At 40.4% G+C, this 18,578-nt stretch overlaps 1 protein-coding gene across 2 annotated transcripts; it reads right to left on the reverse strand.

Annotated features, from left to right (window-relative positions):
• Positions 1-1,881: 1,881 nt before the first annotated feature.
• On the reverse strand, positions 1,882-18,301 carry LOC104925409 (periphilin-1). Of its 2 annotated transcripts, none has more exons than XM_019272614.2 (10): positions 18,203-18,301; positions 17,020-17,067; positions 16,076-16,149; positions 15,471-15,698; positions 15,085-15,146; positions 12,156-12,218; positions 11,663-11,826; positions 9,414-9,490; positions 8,849-8,983; positions 1,882-3,255 (listed from the first exon to the last, which is right to left on the reverse strand). In XM_019272614.2, coding segments are annotated over exons 2-10 (999 nt in total). In that variant the 5' UTR covers positions 17,021-17,067; positions 18,203-18,301; the 3' UTR covers positions 1,882-3,060. The 2 variants fall into 2 exon arrangements, with proteins under 2 accessions (XP_019128159.1, XP_019128158.1); XM_019272613.2 differs by having other exon boundaries at positions 18,068-18,262.
• Positions 18,302-18,578: the final 277 nt, after the last annotated feature.

Genomic DNA, 18,578 nt, shown 5'->3' on the forward strand with positions numbered 1-18,578 from the left:
GAATGCTTGGACTCGGCCCTCTCTTAACACCATGTCTTGGATTCGGCTTGTGTTTCCTGCCCAATTAGAGGTGGGGTCCAGGCGGTTCTTGGATGTGTGGCGAGGATACAGATCCTGGTCCCATTCTGGGACTGGACCAAGGGCCTTCAACGTGTGTATAACAGGTTACTCCACATGCCACCCTGTTCTGACCTTTTCCATATGGTGGACCGCCAGTTAAAACAACAGTGCTGTTAGGCTTGAGTTCCCAACACCAGTCGCCTGGCTTAAGATATGGCAGATAATCTGGGATCCATCCTGGTCTAGCGTAGGTTATATTCTTCCAAGTCTTTGGATTCAAGAGAGGAGTATAACTGAATTTTCTGCCATTGTGGCTGTACAGCTGCAGGCGGTTTAAAAGGCCCTTTACAGGGCCTTGCTGAGTAGGAGAAGGGAGGCTCCTAGACAGAACCCCCATCGGTTTAGAGTAGCTGTCTTCTGGTTGAGGAGTTGCAAGGTTTTCTTGACTCACTGGGGTATATATTTCTGGGGCAAGGATGGAATCCTTTATATTCCCAATTTGCTTTCCTCCCTCATCTTCTTGATTCTCAGTGGGGACAGAGGTGGAGTTCACTGAATTTCGAGGTTGATGTCTTCCTTTTTGTTACTCTAAATCCTCTTCCAACTTGACTTGGGTATTTGATAGACAATATTTGGGGGCACATTAGTGACCTGTGTCCAGGGATTGGTTTCACCTATAACTCTGTATGAATGCTAAATTGATAGTTAATGCAATCTAAATTAAGTTATTCTATTGTTAACAAACAAACATTTTACGAATGACAGTTTATAATCACCTGAAATCAAGGATTGCCGTTTTAAAACACGTTACATGCAATGAGGTCTAATTTAAATAAAAACACTGGTTTTATATACTTAATATTAAAAATGAAGGTAGAGAATTAAGTAATTTAGAAATAGGATATTTCAGAATTGTGTAAAATCAGTTTTGGGTTTCAGTTATTTCCTGTTTTAAATTGAAAGAGTATTTCCTCATGAGATTGATTCACTTCACTTCCTGTCTTTTCCCAAACGTTTTGATAGTCTGCCAGGCCCTTGATTAGATTCTCCTGTTTCCCATTACCATTTCCTCAATAGTGTATTTAGTGTTTGAGTTTCCTCGTCTCTCAGCTTGTTTTCTTTCTGTGTTGGGTCTTTTCCTGGTGTTTCTGGATTTTTAATCCTTGCCTGCTCTTTAGACTTTTGATTTTCTGTCTCCCAGTCAGATTTGTTTGCTTGTTTCAATTACTTTACTTGACCTGAACCTGCTTAACTATACTTAAGCTTTTCTTCAGATTTTCCATGGCTTTTCACACACAGTGTGCACTTTGTTCCTATCTGATATTTTAGCTCCGGAGGATTTAAAAATGTATAATGTTGGCATGATGTTTTTGATTCTTGATTTTAACAGGTTAGTGGAAACAGACTAAGAATCTCCATTTTTCTCCACTCATCATCAGTATGGTTCCTTGGTCCCTGTTGATTGTGAGGGACCTGGGCTTGATTCCAGGGTTTAATTTGGAGTGGCTAGCCCTGTTATTAGATCCTTCTTCAACTTTCTTCCAGGGTCTGTACTATTGAGGCTACACGGCCAAGAGCAGTGTGTCCCTGAGGCACCCTGATTTTGTGGTTGCTCCTGTTTTATCAGTTCTTTTGACAAGATGAGAGGGACAATATCATCTTTTTTTTCACTTCTGAACAGAAGGCTAATGTAAATAGGACTCTTCACCTCCAACACGTCTCCTACCACAGTTAAAACTAATTCCTCTTTTGAGGGAAAAAGTGTAAAAGAAGCCATATTTGAGCGGATAAAAGAGGTCAAAATGGACGCAGCATTTGTCTTTCAATAGATCAAGTGATCTACTTTTATTTACTAAAAAGATATAAAACACCATGTGCAAAATCCCATACAGAACAAAATATATGCAATTCCTTGATTCAACATATTTCCCTTCCCTCTGTCTGTCTTTCTCCCCTATCACTGTTACTTCTCCAAGAAAGCGTGCAGTTTAAACATTTCTGACTATTTATCCTGATGCTTCTTTCACTTTCGGTCCTGGGATGTCCAGCAGACAAGACCTGGGTATTGTTTACCTCCACAACCAGCTGACTGTCCTCTGCGGACTGAAAATACTACCTGGACCGAAGTCAAATTTCAGAGAAACTGAGGCGGAGATGAAGGGGGTGTAGGCCCAGAGACAAATGCAGAGCCGGAAGAAGGTATGAACACTATCTTCCATCTCATCGAGAAGAATGTAGGGTAAAATCGACGGCTTGCCACGCCGACCAAATTTCAATGGGAATACCATAAATGCAGCATTATGTGCTTGCACATCGAAGTGTTCATCATTTTACATCCATTCATTCTTACTATATAATATTTAGGTGTATCCTTTTAAAGCAATCTGTATCATATTGATCTTACATATACTATGCTGCTACTAATCACACCACTACGTCACTTTGCTTGACAGAAAAAAAAGACTTGCTTGAAAAAAAAGACACTCAATACCTGTTTCAATATCATCGGCATGACAACGACACCAAACAAGTGTCTTCACTTGGTCTCATAAAGTAATACCAGACAATGAGTCTGTTCCTGCATGTTTCTCTGCAGAGTAGTTTGATATTGAACTGATAAACCATTTGTCACATGTAATAAAAAGGTACAATGATTTATTATCATTTATTAATTTTGTTAAAGATGTCATATATATAAATATATACACACACACACAGGGTCCCCACGCCTGCTTTATAACACTGTGTTTTTGCCTATATGTATGTAAATGTTTAAAAATTGAATATAAAGAATCTCACTGGTTTGACAGAATGTGCATGCATGATTTACATAAACAGGATGAAGTTGTTTTTTTAACAAAGCTAAAATTAGAGCATGTTTCTTAGTTTGTCAGTCTCTTTACCATGGTTTCCCTTTTGCTAGCTTAGGGTAAGATGTACTCTTGGTCTTGATCGTTTCCTAACACTTATTTCGGATTTCCCATATTCCACATTATTACTTCAGTGTTTTTGGTCTGTGGCATCTAATACCTCATCCAGCTCCTTCACAAAGTGCCTAAGGGAATCCAGGCAGCGGTGTTTCATCTCCAACAGGTTCTCATCCAGTGGAGCCTGCAGCACGTTATCCAGACTGGGCTCCTTGGCCACCAACATCTTCACCACTGTGCGAAATGTCTCACAGTCCTGCCTGTAATGCTGCACGAAAACAAAACAAATGTCAATAATTATAATGATATAGTGATGTGTATATAGTGGCACTTTAACAATATAAATGGCTTATTTGAATATTTAGTTTAATTTAAGTCCTATTTTGCAACACACGCCTCATAATGACTGAATATGTTGAAATATATACACACATTAAAGACAAATATGAAATTGCATAATTTGAACTGAGCTCACAAATAAGTAACCCCCTTTGTCTGACAGCTCTTTGAATTTTGCAGACTTCCTTCACAAAGCCTAAATTTAATGAACACAGTTGTGGTAAATCGGTGGATTCCACGAGACAGGCGTGTGAATGTGTGTGTGTGAACCTATTCAAGTGTGTGTCCGCCAAAAACAAAGGCGACATGAGGTGTCAGAGTGTGTTACTGGTGCTGTAGCATTCTTTCACACCACATTGTAACAAACTCTCACATCCCTCTCAGATTTTTTTTACTGCTGACCCAAAATGGCAGTTAAGTTCTTTATTAGAGACCCAGGTGCAAGCTCACAACATCTTTATCACCTGGAGAGAAAAGGCTCAATGTGGGGCCCTGCACTGAAGCCACCTAGAGGTTTAGGGCTTACACCAGCCTGTCAAGGAGCAGTCTGGGACATCGGGGTCCTTCAGGGTTGAGTTAATGCAGCACAAATCACCTCTCCTCTCAAATTAGAGTCACTGGGGGCAGACATAAGACTTCTCTATGGCTTAAAACAACCACTCTCTTTGCCACTACAAGTAAGAAATCAAATCCAATTACTAGTTAAGATTAGATACATGTCTACTTACCAATACAGGATATTATATGTGGCCATAAAAGATACATTTGCTTCCTAAAACATCTCTATAAAATATCTATTTCTAACAGAATATAAAGCTTTTTATTTTATAATGGGCTGTAGGTGAGATCATCTGATAAAAACAACAAACAATCTGAACATCAATTTTATTGAAATGTCAGGAGATACGCCCTACTTCTTCAACATTTTGGTTGCAGTTTCCTTAGAGGAACTGTATATCCGTGTCATGTACAGACCGCTTAACCATTTAGGGAATGTGGGTGGTGCAGACTTGGGTGTAGAACATTAGTTGACAATATCTCATCAAACATTAACTGTCTGTTAAATGCAATAAAACACAAGATATCAGCTTTGGCGACTTTGAAAAGAAAAATGCTGCCTGTCAACTTTAATCAGTGTCCAGCGTTGAGCAGATTGTGAGGTTAACCGGTTAAAAGGCTGTATTCCAGGGTTCTGTCAGTTACGCGGAAATTTAAAACCCACAACTGCCGTTTCTTTGCCTAGAAACACATTACATAATGTGTATCTGGGCTAACTCATGACCGTGTATCCATCAATTTGTATTGTGATCATGAGAGCTTTTGTAAGTGTATTATATCACTGTCACATACTACATGAGAGTTTCAAGGTGGAGCGAAAAGTGTCCAAACCGTGTTGAATTATACGACTTCCACTACTTAGGAGAGAAGGAAAAGAAAACACAATGATGGACTGTGAGTTTACAATATGTTAAAGAAACAAGATCAAGATGATCTTTTCCGTCAAAATCTGGGAGGGAGCTCGGCTGGGTGGTGCTCTGAACACACGGAAAAGGTCAAAGAAACAAAAAAAGAATATGGCATTCAGCTTGGAACAATAAGGACGGAAACAATTGGCCGCATGGGACCCGCACACCGTGTTTCCAAGCAAAACAAAGATTTAGAGTACCTATTAAAAAGGGGGAAAAGGTGCATTATTTATTATACAGACCCTCCAGGAATTCGCGATGTTGCGATTTGCAACTTCAACGAACTTCAGTGAATCCCTGTGAATTCAGGGCTGTGTTGCAATTTTAACCAATCACTGCGATTTTTCCGCAACTGCTGCGCAATCTGCCCGGGGGATTGAGCTCGGCGGGTCAGGGACGGCCGCACAGTGTGGGAGGATCCCCTCACGGGGGACGGGGACCCCTCGCCCCCGGCGTGACTGTCGAACCGCAACTTATCGTAACTTTCACTTCCTCCCGCAACAAAAACGCAACCAAAATGTAAAAAGCACCGCAACTTTCACCGCAATTTTTTTGAAAACCTCATGCAGTATCAGGCATTTTACTACTACTACAACTATTTCAAAAAAGGCCCGCAAAATCCTGGTGGGACTGATTATAGCAAAGTATTCAGTATAATGCCATGTAAAATTATAAAATACACAGAAATTGGCAGGAGAAAATGAAGGGTCTCCATTTTCTGCACTACCCGCTAATTACAATGATATCCAAAAACGGAACGCCTCCAGCCCCTAGATCACTTCATTTTTCCTTTATGGCTTTTGAAAATTTAATTTCTCTCCCTCTCTCGCCCTGATAATTCCCCTGCTGAACCAGCTAGAGCATGTTCGGATAGTTGTTGCACACCTAATCTGTTCATCCCTGCATCCCTAACCCACATTCTGTGGTACAGCATGTGAATTTGGAACAATGTTCAGGGGGAAAAAAAGAAATGTTATTGCATGGTAAACTAACTATTTTGACTATCATAGCAATATAGGCTACTATCTACTACTGTATTGCAACCTGCATTGTATACGCACACACACAGATGAAGGCAAGTCACGTAAACTCCCAACAGAAATATCCCAGACTGTGGGAGATGTTTGGACTCAGACTGATGATTTAATGTCTGCAGATCATGTCAAGCGAATTCGCGGCCCCACATAATGATAGTCTTCAGCCGCGACCACAAGGAAGTGAGAGACGCACGACACGTGTGGCCAGCTGAGCTCAGGGTCAACGTCATTCAACAGAGGTTTCCTTCTGTCTGTCTACAACTTGTGTGAGCTGTCCCTGCCCGAGCTACTCCGAGCCTTACTATATCGTCTTAATTTAACATCACGCGGTCGAGTTTTCAGGTGGATTCCCACTACCACTCTCTGGCATGAGTGCCGATTTCTCCTTTGATAAACATTTTCACTAAAGAGAGCATTATTTAGCAGGGGCAAAAATTGGTTCCAGGTTCGAAGATGTGAGAGGAAACATGGGCTAAATGAGACACAAACATGTGGTGTGTGTCCCACAAACCAGTGCCCCTCTAATCACTTAGGGCTGATTATGTTTGCCATCTTTCAAACAAAACCTTCCTAAGCTTTTTCCGAGCTACAGCCTTTGTTGACAGTGATTACATTTTCACTTCATTATGTCCCATATACACAGTTTTACACACATGAAAGCTCTGAAATAGGATGAGGAAAGGGTTGGAAGACGTGGCCTTATTATGAACTCAAATTAAGACATTTCCCTTGATGCCACTGGAGCTTAGAAGACTGTGAGCTATCATGTGCTTCCATGCACATGACTGCGCATATAAATTTGTGCGAGATGATGAGCATCACTCCGTATTTATTAAAAGTACTGGACAACTTCAAACGAGACAGCTATTTCGGTAAAAAACCTCTCCCATGTTCCTTGGACAAACAGGAAGGGTGATTTTGACCTGAGCGTGCTCTGTATGTTGTGAGAAAAGGTTGCAGGGAGGCTCTGCCTAAAAAAGGTCCCTCCCTGCAGTGGGAGCCATGAGCTGATATTTAAGCCTGATACTAAAAGGGGCCACACAGGACGGCCGGAGCCCCAAGAGGAAGAGCAACACTTGGGGCCTTAAGGAGGAGCCTTAAAAAAGCGGGCTCCTGCCCAAATCGGATGTTTGTGGAGGTCCAAATTGTGAACATACCGACAGTAGTGTGCACTGGGATAGTGGGTGGGGGTTGGGAGGTTGGGGGGTTTTGAGTGAGATTATACATAAGGCACTCACATGGACATTTAGTGAGGCTCGGTTCAAATGAGCACTGATGCAGGCAGGGGTCCTGCATAATAAGGGAAGTAGGGTAATGACTTGAGGGCTGGTACACATTAGAGGATATTAAAAGAGCCATTTTAATCACTCAAGCTGCAAACCGGACCTCTCGATGGAGGGGCTAATAGTTGAAATGCATAGGTTTCATTTGTGCTGATTGAGATGATGAATGGACTCTGAAAATCACTCCCAGGCACTTAGCTACGTTTCGAATGGATATTTTCTGACTTCCTATATTGTTGTTGTTGTTTCACGTGCTCAGATCTGTTCTGCGGTCAGTCCTAAGAATGATAAATTGCACCATTTGTCATCTGTAGCACCACAAAAAAAAAAAAAAAAAACCCAAAATGAGATACTGTGACGAAGATTTACAAAACAACAACTGCAGGCTGGTCATTACGCCTGTAATGAAATGATTTAACATTTTGAAATATCTTGTGAAAAAGCAGTCTGGTTACTGTGTTGATGCATTTGTTTGAGGTCTCAAATTTCATTTAAAACCCCGATACACCCACAAAAGGTATGCGATACAACAAACTCTTACAACAACTCAAACAATAAGCTACGCTGGTGTGACAAATCCATTTCCAACTGATCTGACCCCATGCTAACAGAGTTGTGTACACAACCCAGATCAGGAAAATAGCCTCTTTAGGAAGTTAATTTTGGTATTCAACACACGTTTTACACTAACTAGCTATGAATTGAGGCTGTTCCTTCAATCCAGCATAAGGAGGTCTGAGATCCTGCCCTGCTCACTACATGATCAGCTCAATTGGGCGATTCACAGCAGCGACGGCTCAGCGTGCTTGTGACTGTGAGCCTGGGGCAGATGTTACAGTAAAGACACAGTGGAGGTTTCTACTTCTCACCGCGTCTGTAGAAGAAGTTGGAAATGGCAGGGTAAGCATGTGTGTGTGCTAATGCCAAGAGACGTACCACACTTTGGGTGGGCCGCCCGTATCCTGCAGGGCAATTCCTGCCCTGCTTTAACGGGAACAGATAAGTGGCACTGTAGTACAGAGCGATGAAGGGGAGGGAAAGAAGTGCAACTCCAAATAGCAGGCCGCAAGAGGCGTCACAACCCGGGGTGCTAAAGACTTTTCTGCTGACTTATCCTCCTCCTCCTTCTTCTCTCCACCAAAAAATGTTTCTCAAATACAGTGTTTCTTAAATATTACAATTGGCAAGCCGAGGCACATTTATACACCCTTTACATCAATCCCTTGACTCTCAGCCTAATCATAAATCCAGTGAGGATTGTCTGGATGCATGTCTCAACTCAAGTTCAGGGTAAAACCCATACATGTAACGTGGGGCAACCGCACAATAAACTGAAGCCATTATACATCTGTTCTGTGACTCCTATGTCCCAGTTGTAGTGTACAGAATGGCTGCTTATATAGACAAAAAGCTTTGCGTATAAGTGCTATTTAAGATTGTAGGGAACTGTTCTCTGACCTGTGCCCAATACATAAATGCCATGATTAAAGAAAGGCAGTGAGGTGTTTCTCATACGTGAAAATAGACAGAATAAAGCTGCTTTATTATGACGATAATGTCACTTGATGCTAAAAGTTTCTCATGGAAACCAGAAAAATCCAATTTATGAAGCTATTACACCCAGTCAAGAAGTTTAGATCTCAGAAAGACAATGGATACAATCTATGTTATGACATAAGCAACAAAGAGACAGAATACACAGACGTTGGGTCACTTCGTGGAGCAAATCTTACTACCTTCTCGATATCCAGAGCCTTAGCTTTAATGGCCTCCGACCGGCGAGCCTTGAAGTCGGCCTCTGGTGTCAGCTTTGGCTCCATGCTGGCAGCCGCCACCTCCTCCGTCTCTGCTACAGATGCAGCAGTTTTTTCCTGGCAAGCCAAAGGTTAAGGGTCAGAGCTGAGGTCACCAGGTTTAGAAGCGGACTCTGATTTCAAAGTGTCTCAAATAGAGACAACTCTGCTCTCTTGCGGGCGTCGAGTTCTTGTTTTGGGTGCACGCATGCCACATGTCAACAGTATGAGGAGCCATATACAGTACATCTCACTGATTAAAGGATCCTTGTAGCCAAAGATCAAAGTAAAGGGCCAAAGTAAAGGCCCAGCGACACAAATAGATAATATATATGGTTATACGTACAGTATAACAGTTCTTCTCAATCGTATTGTTGATGAATTCAAGAATTTATACATTAATTAACTCACAAGAGTATAATTCACAATTTGTTTTCAGGCTGTTACAGTATGTGCAAAATGTATTTCATGTTTCTTGTTTTAATTGGCCTCAGATGCTGGTTTTTACCTTTGAAGATCCTGAGCTGTGAGGAGAGCCCTCAGCAGAGCTGCTGGGAGTGTGGCTCGTCGGCACATTGGGCTTATCTGTGGATGGACAGATGGGAATTAAAAGGACAGCAAGCAAACAAGCAGATAATCTTCCTACCGTGCTTAATTATTTCAAACGAAACATTCTGACTACTAAAAGAAAAAAGAAAAAAGGCTGTTCTAAAGAGCACGACTGCAGTATTGTTTTATTTAACTTTGCTCTGTATTAAAATAAACCCTGGGGGTAATCCTGGTTTTTCTGGGACGCATGCCACATTAGCTGCAGTATCCCAGGTTCAGATCTGGATAGGGACGTATATCACATTTTATTCCCCTCTCTCGCTCTACACACGGTCCTCAGCACTCTCCACTGTGCTCACAACTGCAAAATATATACCATAAAAAATGTATTTTATTTTTTTAAATACTCTACAGGACAATTACTTTCTACTGTAAAACATCAAACAATCACTCATTTATCATGGGAACATGTTATGAAAGGTATTATGCTGCAGCTGAAAAATATAAATCTGTTTTTTTTTTTTTTTTGCAAAAACTCCCTTGTTGGATCCTCCCACACTATAGTGGTCGACGAGTTCAGCAGTGCCTAAATTGAAATATTGTCCTCTACTGGCTCCAATGTGTCTAGAAAAAAAAACAAATATGGTCGAGCTGTTTGTTTTTACTGAAGGAAGCTCCCATAGTGATAAAAGTGAGCCAAAGTAAAACCTCCATTTTAATTCGAGTCCCTCAGCAGGACTATGAAGTCCCCTAATTGTACTAAAAATGGTTGTTTAAACTACTTTCCCAACAGGATTTTCTTATATTAATGGTGTTATTAATAACTTATGATGAGATGCAGCTTGGAGACTCATTACAAGATAGCTTGCAAGAAAGCTGTGTAGTGTAAAAGAGTACTGCGATCTGCAACTTGGAAAGTCATATAATGTAACAAAGGCTTTAAAATAAGCAAATTATTACACTGCATGTAAGCGTGTTTTCTGATTACCCGCGTAACCTGATTACTTAAGTGCGCGTAAACACACAGGAAAAGTGTGACCCCGGGCCTCTATCCACATGTTCGATTCCAGGGCCCCAGCTATATCTAGTTTTAAACGTTCTGTAGGTGACATTGTAATTGTTTCCGTAAATGGAGTTCAGTCCACAAAAAAGGTCCTGCAGGCCTTCAACTGCTCCTCTACTGCTAGTTCACCAGAACCCTGTACCGAGCCTTGCAGGTGGTGGGCCCCCGTAGAAGCAGCCCCTGTGTTTCCCGCCAATAACAGTCCATCATTGACTATTATTTAAATTAAAAGATATTTTAGAGCTTTTGTGTGCACATGACCAAGCTCAGTATTCATCACTAAACCTATTTTCTGTGCTGGGCCTAATTAGTATCCCATACGGGGGTGGAGGTACAACGGTTTTCTCACAGTTTTATTGCGTCTTCAAAGGGTGGTACAACATGGAGCTAAGCTTTTAACATATTAATGTGTTTGTGCATCTTAGAAATCAAAGTACTGGAGAAATACTGTCCACACTGCTTCGTCTCAGACTAATAATATCGCTTACGTCAGATCACTTTACAACAAGATTTAGCAAAATGTGATTCCATAAATTTTATTAGCTGCGCATTGCTAATTAAAAGTTCTAAAACCTGTAAAAGTCACCAAAGAAAGTAAAATGACAGACCCGAAGTGATTCCGAAGACGTCGTTAAGCCAGCGCATGAACTACTTTCTCACTGGAGAAAAAGGTCACGTACTGAATCTAAAGCCAAACCACCCCAATAAACTAAGGGTATCCTTTTTCCCAGCCTTGAAAAGTGCGTGTGGTGTTAGTGTAATTAACATCTTAACGTGTTTCAGCCAGCACACCCTGACCCTTCACATTACGCACCACCTCCGAAAACAGATGCTTCACCTGGAATGGCTTAATACCTTTAACATTGTAATTATACGTATGCCTCTGTAGACAGGTTTGACCTTTTCTCAGCCTATTTCAAAAGTGTTATAAGATAAATTTACATTTAGTTTGCTTAATTGAAATTCAAAAACACAAACCTGGATTAAGGTGATTGCTATAAAATCTGAGGTTGAATTGTTAAATTGTACTAATTACTAATAAATTAACACACGACAGGAAGCTTGAGAAAGTTTGTCTAGACTCGAAAAACAAATTCATAAACTTGAGCTGTTTGAGGTCCTTTGAAGATTTTTTCTTTACTTACGCTTTTTCTGGGTGGGCTGTTGGACATAGCCTTTGTCCCTGTCAGGGGAGAAGCTCCTGTTGCTGGTGTTTGATCCAGAGCGGACTGGTCGCTGGGCTTCCCTGTTTCCAGGAGAGCGGTCCCGTTTGACAGGTGGAGAAATCCTGTAGTCGCTGCGGTCTTCTCTGTGAAAAGTATGCAAAATAGTGGTGCAGATATTGGTGACACAATAGAAGATTTAGCTTTAGATCAACGATTGTCTATTAATGCATTTATCCACGTGTATTTGCACATGATAGCTTGAGGCAGGAACACATTCACCTTCTGATGGAGTTCGGCCTTTAAAGATGCATTTCTAGACTTTACTACTGAGCGATCTTGCTTGGACTGCTTTGTTTCAACACAATTTTCAAGTGTTGCAATTTCAGTGAATACAATAGCTTCTGGTCAATTTGGATTTTTTGGGGAATTGGAATTTGGTTTCAGTCATTTGGGTTTTCTGTCTGGCACTGACCTTGAAGGAGGGCCTGATCCTCTACCTCTGTTGCGGAAATAGGTGCCACCTCGGCTATTTTTCCTGAAAAACATCAAAAATACAGATAAATCAACGACTGTCAACGCTGCTCTGCAAACTGGTTGGCGAGTACAGCTCGAGGCAAAACATGAAACATGATTCCTCAGTGACTCAAAAACATCTTAAGTGCAAACTCAAAAAATGGATCATTTTCATCACTACTGTTTAAGAAGAAAAAAAACGGTTGGGTATTCGTCAGCGAGTGCCTTCCGATGGGTAATGGAAACAGAATAAATCAGACAAAACCACAAAGACTTCAAAATTCAGACTCGGTGGGGCACTCTGGCACACTGATCAATTTGTGGAATAGAGGCAATCTTCTACTTTGGCACAAGCAGCAGTTGGCTGACAGTCGGGCCAATTTTGGGCTTGTTTCACTACTATCTGTTTTCAATTGGAGGCAGACTCATGTTTAAGCCTAAATATAGAGCTGGAGTCACAAAGCACTGCCACCAACCCTGTTATTCACCCATGTAATGTAGTCCTGAGCATTTATCTAACACGTGATATGCCTAACACAAGTACTGAAGCTTAATTTTTATATATTGCACCTCGTTTTACAATTTTTTCAGACTTAAAACTCGTGTCTGAACGGCAGCCTTTAGGCCCAGAGGTGACCCAAAGGCACCTGGTTGTCATGACCTCAGCATGAACTCGAGCAGCATCTCAAACAAAGAGCAGGTCTAACAAGGCCTCAAACTTTTACGACTCATGGTCTGTTTGAAGTAGCAAAGACTAAGCCTGCCATTTGCCATCCACGCAGTACACAACGAACATCAAAAGACTCAAGATAATAGAAAAAAAAAAAAGAGTTGTGTACTTTATTTTGGGAAAAAAAATATTTTACAAGGAGCAAATCAACCATTACCAGCCAGACGTTCACAGAGAAATTAGACACATTTAAAAAGGCCATGTGTTATTGCAGGAGCAGGGATCTGTATGAAAAATAGATAATTACTAGACAGAGACATTAGCAGAACAATGCAATAAGAGACTCTTTATCTTTATTTCTATACAGATCCTCTTTATTCCCTTTGCTTTCTTTGATAACTGCACAAAGGCCTGACTGAAAATAACAATAGTTTACTGGGTGGATTAAAGAAAGTTTAGAAGAACAAGACGTGGCTGCATTTAGCACGGTAACTTTTGACAGTTCATTACAAGGAGCTTGCAGCGACGGTTAACTCATTTCATAACCTGGTGGTTAAGAGAGCAAAGCAGAGCTGCAGCTGACCTTGTGCAAGAATGAATCCTATGGACAGACTTTCTGCCTTGTTGTCTGTTTAATAGGATGATGTGAGAGCTGCAAAGCTGCCTCTTGACAGTGAACTTGCAGCATAAACTTCCCCTGACCCCCAAACACTTAACTTATACTGTTCTCATGAAATGGACTGATTTTTATTACATGGGTGCCATAAAAAGTGCAGGTTCAAATTTTTTTCAAGCCTGTCTTAAAACAACAGTCAGGTGTCCAAATGTTCAGCGAAACAGTTTTTGGTCGTGGTAATCATTCCTCCTGTTAGTACTGGCCGAGGGCCACTCCTTATGTGCTTCCAATGTAAATGAGGGTGGGGGTTAAAATCCACAGTCCTCCTTCTGTTTATCTTAAGTGAATATGAAGCTTCTGTAGTAAGCGAACGACTTCAGGTGGGTGTCTTTAAAAGGTAAAGTCTTTTTCGTACAGAATTCCTTCCAAGTGTTTCCTCCACTGTAGGGTTAGTAACTCAAAGAAACGGGTGCAAAAAAAAGAATCTCACCTCAACTTCACATTTAACTTGTGTGAACTTTGTTCTAATACATACAGTATGTTCGTACTGCACATATCTTTTCGGTCCAACCTCAACAAAATGTGTTTCATGTTTGTTAGAAAACTGAGCATTATGATAAATGTAAATTGTCAATGGTCTGGTTAGGCGTCTAAAAAAACTGAAGCAAATCTGAGCTGAAAGTTCAAATGCAGTGTTACCCATTGCCACGAACACTTCATCAATAAAAAGTGTGATGGTAACTTTGGTATGCCTACAGAAGTATTTGCAGATGTATTGACAGGTGGCAAAATAAGACTCAATGAATTTCAGACAATTTCATTTGTCCAGAAAATGCAGTTCTTTTTTATAGTACGCATGTCTTTACACGTAACTTGTTCCTAACTTTCTATGCACCATTACAGATTTTAGGTTTTAAGACTTCAATTTTAATTTAATGCAGAACCAGAGGAGACACAGGACACGGACTGCTCAGAATAACTGAGATGCGTGTGGGTGTTTGACTGAAGAGGGAGTGGTCCAGCTGTTTTTCCTCTCAGGGTGGGGTAAGGGGTGTAGGGCAGGGGGAGTTTGGCTGAGTGAGTAGACACTAGTGCCCTTTGTCCCTTTCTCTAGCCTGGTTTGACTCCTGGAAACGAGAGCCCAGGCCTGTAGACTGTTAGTATGCTCAAGTGGCCAGTGGGAGAGCTGTGCTGTGTAGGGTTAAACTCCTTTAGCTTATCTTAAGAGCAGTGCGGTCACAGATGACTGAAATATGCTTCCATTTCACAAAGCTTTACTTTTCTGCCAAGGCTTTTTGCAAACAGATTGTAATAACTGATATTATATCCTTTACTTATAGATGGAAGTAAATCATTGAAAAAAAAACAACAATTTAAAGTGATTTTTTAAGTTTGGTTAACCCATTTTCTTTCCAATTATGTTACATGCAAAGAAAGCCACACACCATGAGGGTCATTAAATCTCCATCACGCTTATAATCTTCACCTTTCACATGCTGAACTCTGCCTCCACCTAGAGGCCAGTTTTGTGTATTGCAAAAGATTCAGTGAAGCGATTGACGATTACACACAATCAGTATATGATAAACAGAAATGACTTACCTTGGGACTAAGTGATGCCTCAAATCATTTCTGCCATAACACTGTTGGGAGTACGAGCCATCCTGAAAACAAAATCACAATTACAACATTCTCAAAGGTTCCTTGTGGAGTTTTGACCTCTAGTAGCCGATGGAGGTGTTTTTCTATGACTGGAAATTTCTGCCCTTGAGGTTTATTGTTAATAACATTAGAAACTACAAAATGGGCAACAAGAACCAATTAAATGAATGACATGCCATCAACTGTCTGACAAGTTTCTACTTAATTAGCTATAAATGAGCAGACTATTCAACACTGTAGTCTGTCCATCATCCCATCATTCTTTTTTTTTTTTACACTTGTCTATGATTTAAATGTAGAAACTAAGCATACCAAGCTTATCTTACATTTCGTGGGGGCGAGGAATATCTGCGAAAACTGCCATAGTTGGGGTTATCGTCAAAAAATCGATCACTGGGTGGGTAACTGCCTTCGCCGTGAGGATCTCTTGCGTCCTGGTAACCTCGGGGACCACCGTACAACTTGTCATCGTTAAAGCCTCTGTCAAGCTCCATCCCTGACTGAGACATTGGGTTTCTCTTTTCAACAATATTGACAACTCGATGGACCGTCACCTGAAAATGACACAATCATATTTTGTAATTTTGTTAGGCTAAGCAGATTTGGATTAACTCAACATAGTAAATACAGTGCTGTTCAAAGGGTCTCCAGAGTTCAGGGTAGATGGTATCTTCCAAATTCAGAATCAAAACATGAATAGTTTTAAAATATAACACAAGATGAGATGTGGGGGTAGAATGTTTGATACTTCCATACTCAAATAAATATGTCCTAATGTACTGGTCCTGACAGAACAAAGGGAACGGCTTGGTTCGTAGCATTGCAGAACATGAATAATTGCATTTAAACATAATTCAGCCAGACTGAGACTGTTGGGCTGAAATCAAACAACCCTTTTTGGCCATGCAAAAACAACAACACCTTCTCTTACCTCTCTTGTATCCATTTGTGAAAAGCGCTGTTCATATTCCTCTCTAATTGAGTTGCGACCACGCCGATATGCCACTACGACAAAAACAAAGTGTTTGTATGTTAGTCAGAGTTTATCGTACGGCTATAAAGTCAGTAGAACGTGTAACGAGGCTTTGAGAAAGTTTTGATGTGAACTGGAATAAGAATGAATAATAGAGGCAGCGTGGGTGCAGTGTCTTTATCAGCAGTGGATTCGGCTTTCAAGCTTTCCATGTTACTTGCTGAGCCAAAATAAAAAGAAACTGGGCAGTCAGTGTAACATCCAGTGCAGGAATGTCTTGATGGAAAGTCAGACAGCTTCTATTTTGACATTTCCACACATTCTCAACAGGCCTTGCTCTGTTGCCAGACCTGCATAATAAGACCACTCAGGTGCTGACAGAGGATAGGAGGTAAAAAGCTGTCATCTGGACTTGAGCAAAGCAATTAGGCTATACAATAGATGGACAGTTTTATTCCTTCACTCATACACTGACATGATCCCCCTCTTACTAGGAAAATACATCACTCACTGGCCTGTCAGTAGACTTTGGAAAAACTCTTCAGCAGGTTTTGAGAATTGGAACATTTCTCTTCAACAACCGTATCTGTCAAAGTCATTTCTGGGGTGAGTGTGTGGACAAAAACAGGCTATTCACTCAGAGGATAAGTGTTTTATTATCTATAAAAATATTTTGCACATGCACATTTCCACTGAGGTGATCACTGGTCAAGCTGCCCAATGTTTTCCAGATTAAATTCCCAAGATTTGTGCTGGCCTGCAGTTGAAATCACTAGGAAAACCTTTTTTTTTTCTTATTGAAGAAGAAGAAGAAATAACAATGAAAGAGCAAGAGGCTCCAGGGACAGATCTGACTGAGGTTGAACTTTATAGGAGAAAATAATGTGGCTGTATCCGCTTACTGTTGAAGGGATGATACGCTCAAGATGTCTTCACAGAGAACGACGAACCTATGAGAAGGAAAAAAAACGCGTTAGTCATGTTAGGTCCCTTGTAGGACAACTTAAGACATAACTCTTTACTAAAGAGGTATGTCTTAGTTCAAATGTTCATGCATTTCCATGCCAATGGATATTTCCATAAAGATTAATAAAATATAATGGAAATGAATTCAACTCTTTGTTTCTTATTTCAAATGCATTGTTTTTTGAACTGCAAATGATGAATACTCATTCAGTGAGACAAAAAGAAATGTGGAAAAAGTGCATCAATACACATAAATTAAAAATGCATCAATAATCGTTTTATAATCGAATCGTAATCGAATCGTGATCGAATCGTGAGGTGCCCCAAGATTCCCACCCCTACTCTTTAGCCTGGCTTTTACCTAAGGTGCCTGATCATTCACTGCTTTTAGAGTTTTTAGGTGATGATCACTCCCTGGTGCTCATTTACTGTACAGGTCTTATCTACTTTTACTGCAACTATTCTTAAATTATCTGTACAGGTCTTATCTACTTTTACTGCAACTATTCTTAAATTATGCTTTTTTTTACCCTTTAGGTCTTAAATTTTCTTTTTATTTGTTTCATTGTTGTAGTTTTACGCTTTTTTACTCTTCTTCTAATCTCTAGTTTTTCATGCACCTGCTCTCTTACTTTAAGAACTGTTAGTTTTTTTATCAACTTCTGTTTTTACTGTATGAAAGGTGATATATATATATAAATACATAAAGTTGAAGTTATAAGCTCAATTTGGACACATATACTTAAACACATAGATACAAGAGCTGACACACACACATATATCCAAAATAAATAAATACTTCATAGTGGTAAAAGTGCGTTTAGCTGAAATATGTGATATTATTATTATTATATGTGATATTATTATTATTATATGTGATATTATTATTATTATATGTGATATTATAATCACGGTATGGATTAGCACTGTTGTTAGCACACCGAGCTAGTAATCGACGTAGCACACGCGAAATAAGACACTCACCAAATACTGATGTGAATCCGCCCTGACCAAAGCAAAGTGCGTTTTTTTTTACATATTTCTCATGTGACTAAAGGTCACGTTAACTTAAGTCAACGTTACGTGCGAGTGAAAGCAAAAAAAAAAACACAAACACACCACAAGTGTTTATCCTGAGGGATCTTCTTCTTCGCTGGGGCAAGGTGCTTCCTGAAAACAACGCGCTGCTGCCCCCGTCTGGTGGCGACTGGACTGTCCTGTGTTGTCCAAGTGTGGAAGATATTTGACGTCAATAAAAGTAGTAAAAACTTTATTTATAAATGCTTGACAAGTGAATTTACTTCTTTTATAAATGTTTTAATGCATTAAAATAGTTCTGCAGTCTTGCTGTGGTGCAAAACAAACAGCCTGGTTCATTCTTACCGGGTGGACGTCCCCTTCCGACATCACACATCAAGCACTTGAACGCCTCGCGCTGTTCCTGAACGTGCAGACGCTACAGTCCCAGTACCCATCGTCGGAGGATGGCTTAGAT

Source organism: Larimichthys crocea, chromosome XXI (assembly GCF_000972845.2).
Source record: "Larimichthys crocea isolate SSNF chromosome XXI, L_crocea_2.0, whole genome shotgun sequence".
In the NCBI taxonomy this organism is placed as follows: domain Eukaryota; kingdom Metazoa; phylum Chordata; class Actinopteri; family Sciaenidae; genus Larimichthys; species Larimichthys crocea.

Coding starts and splice junctions, on each gene's coding strand:
- LOC104925409 (XM_019272614.2), bottom strand. Junction 9,491..11,662: donor ACAGCCCACCCAGAAAAAGC/GTAAGTAAAGAA, acceptor GTCCATCCACAG/ATAAGCCCAATGTGCCGACG. Junction 8,984..9,413: donor ACAGCTCAGGATCTTCAAAG/GTAAAAACCAGC, acceptor TTGGCTTGCCAG/GAAAAAACTGCTGCATCTGT.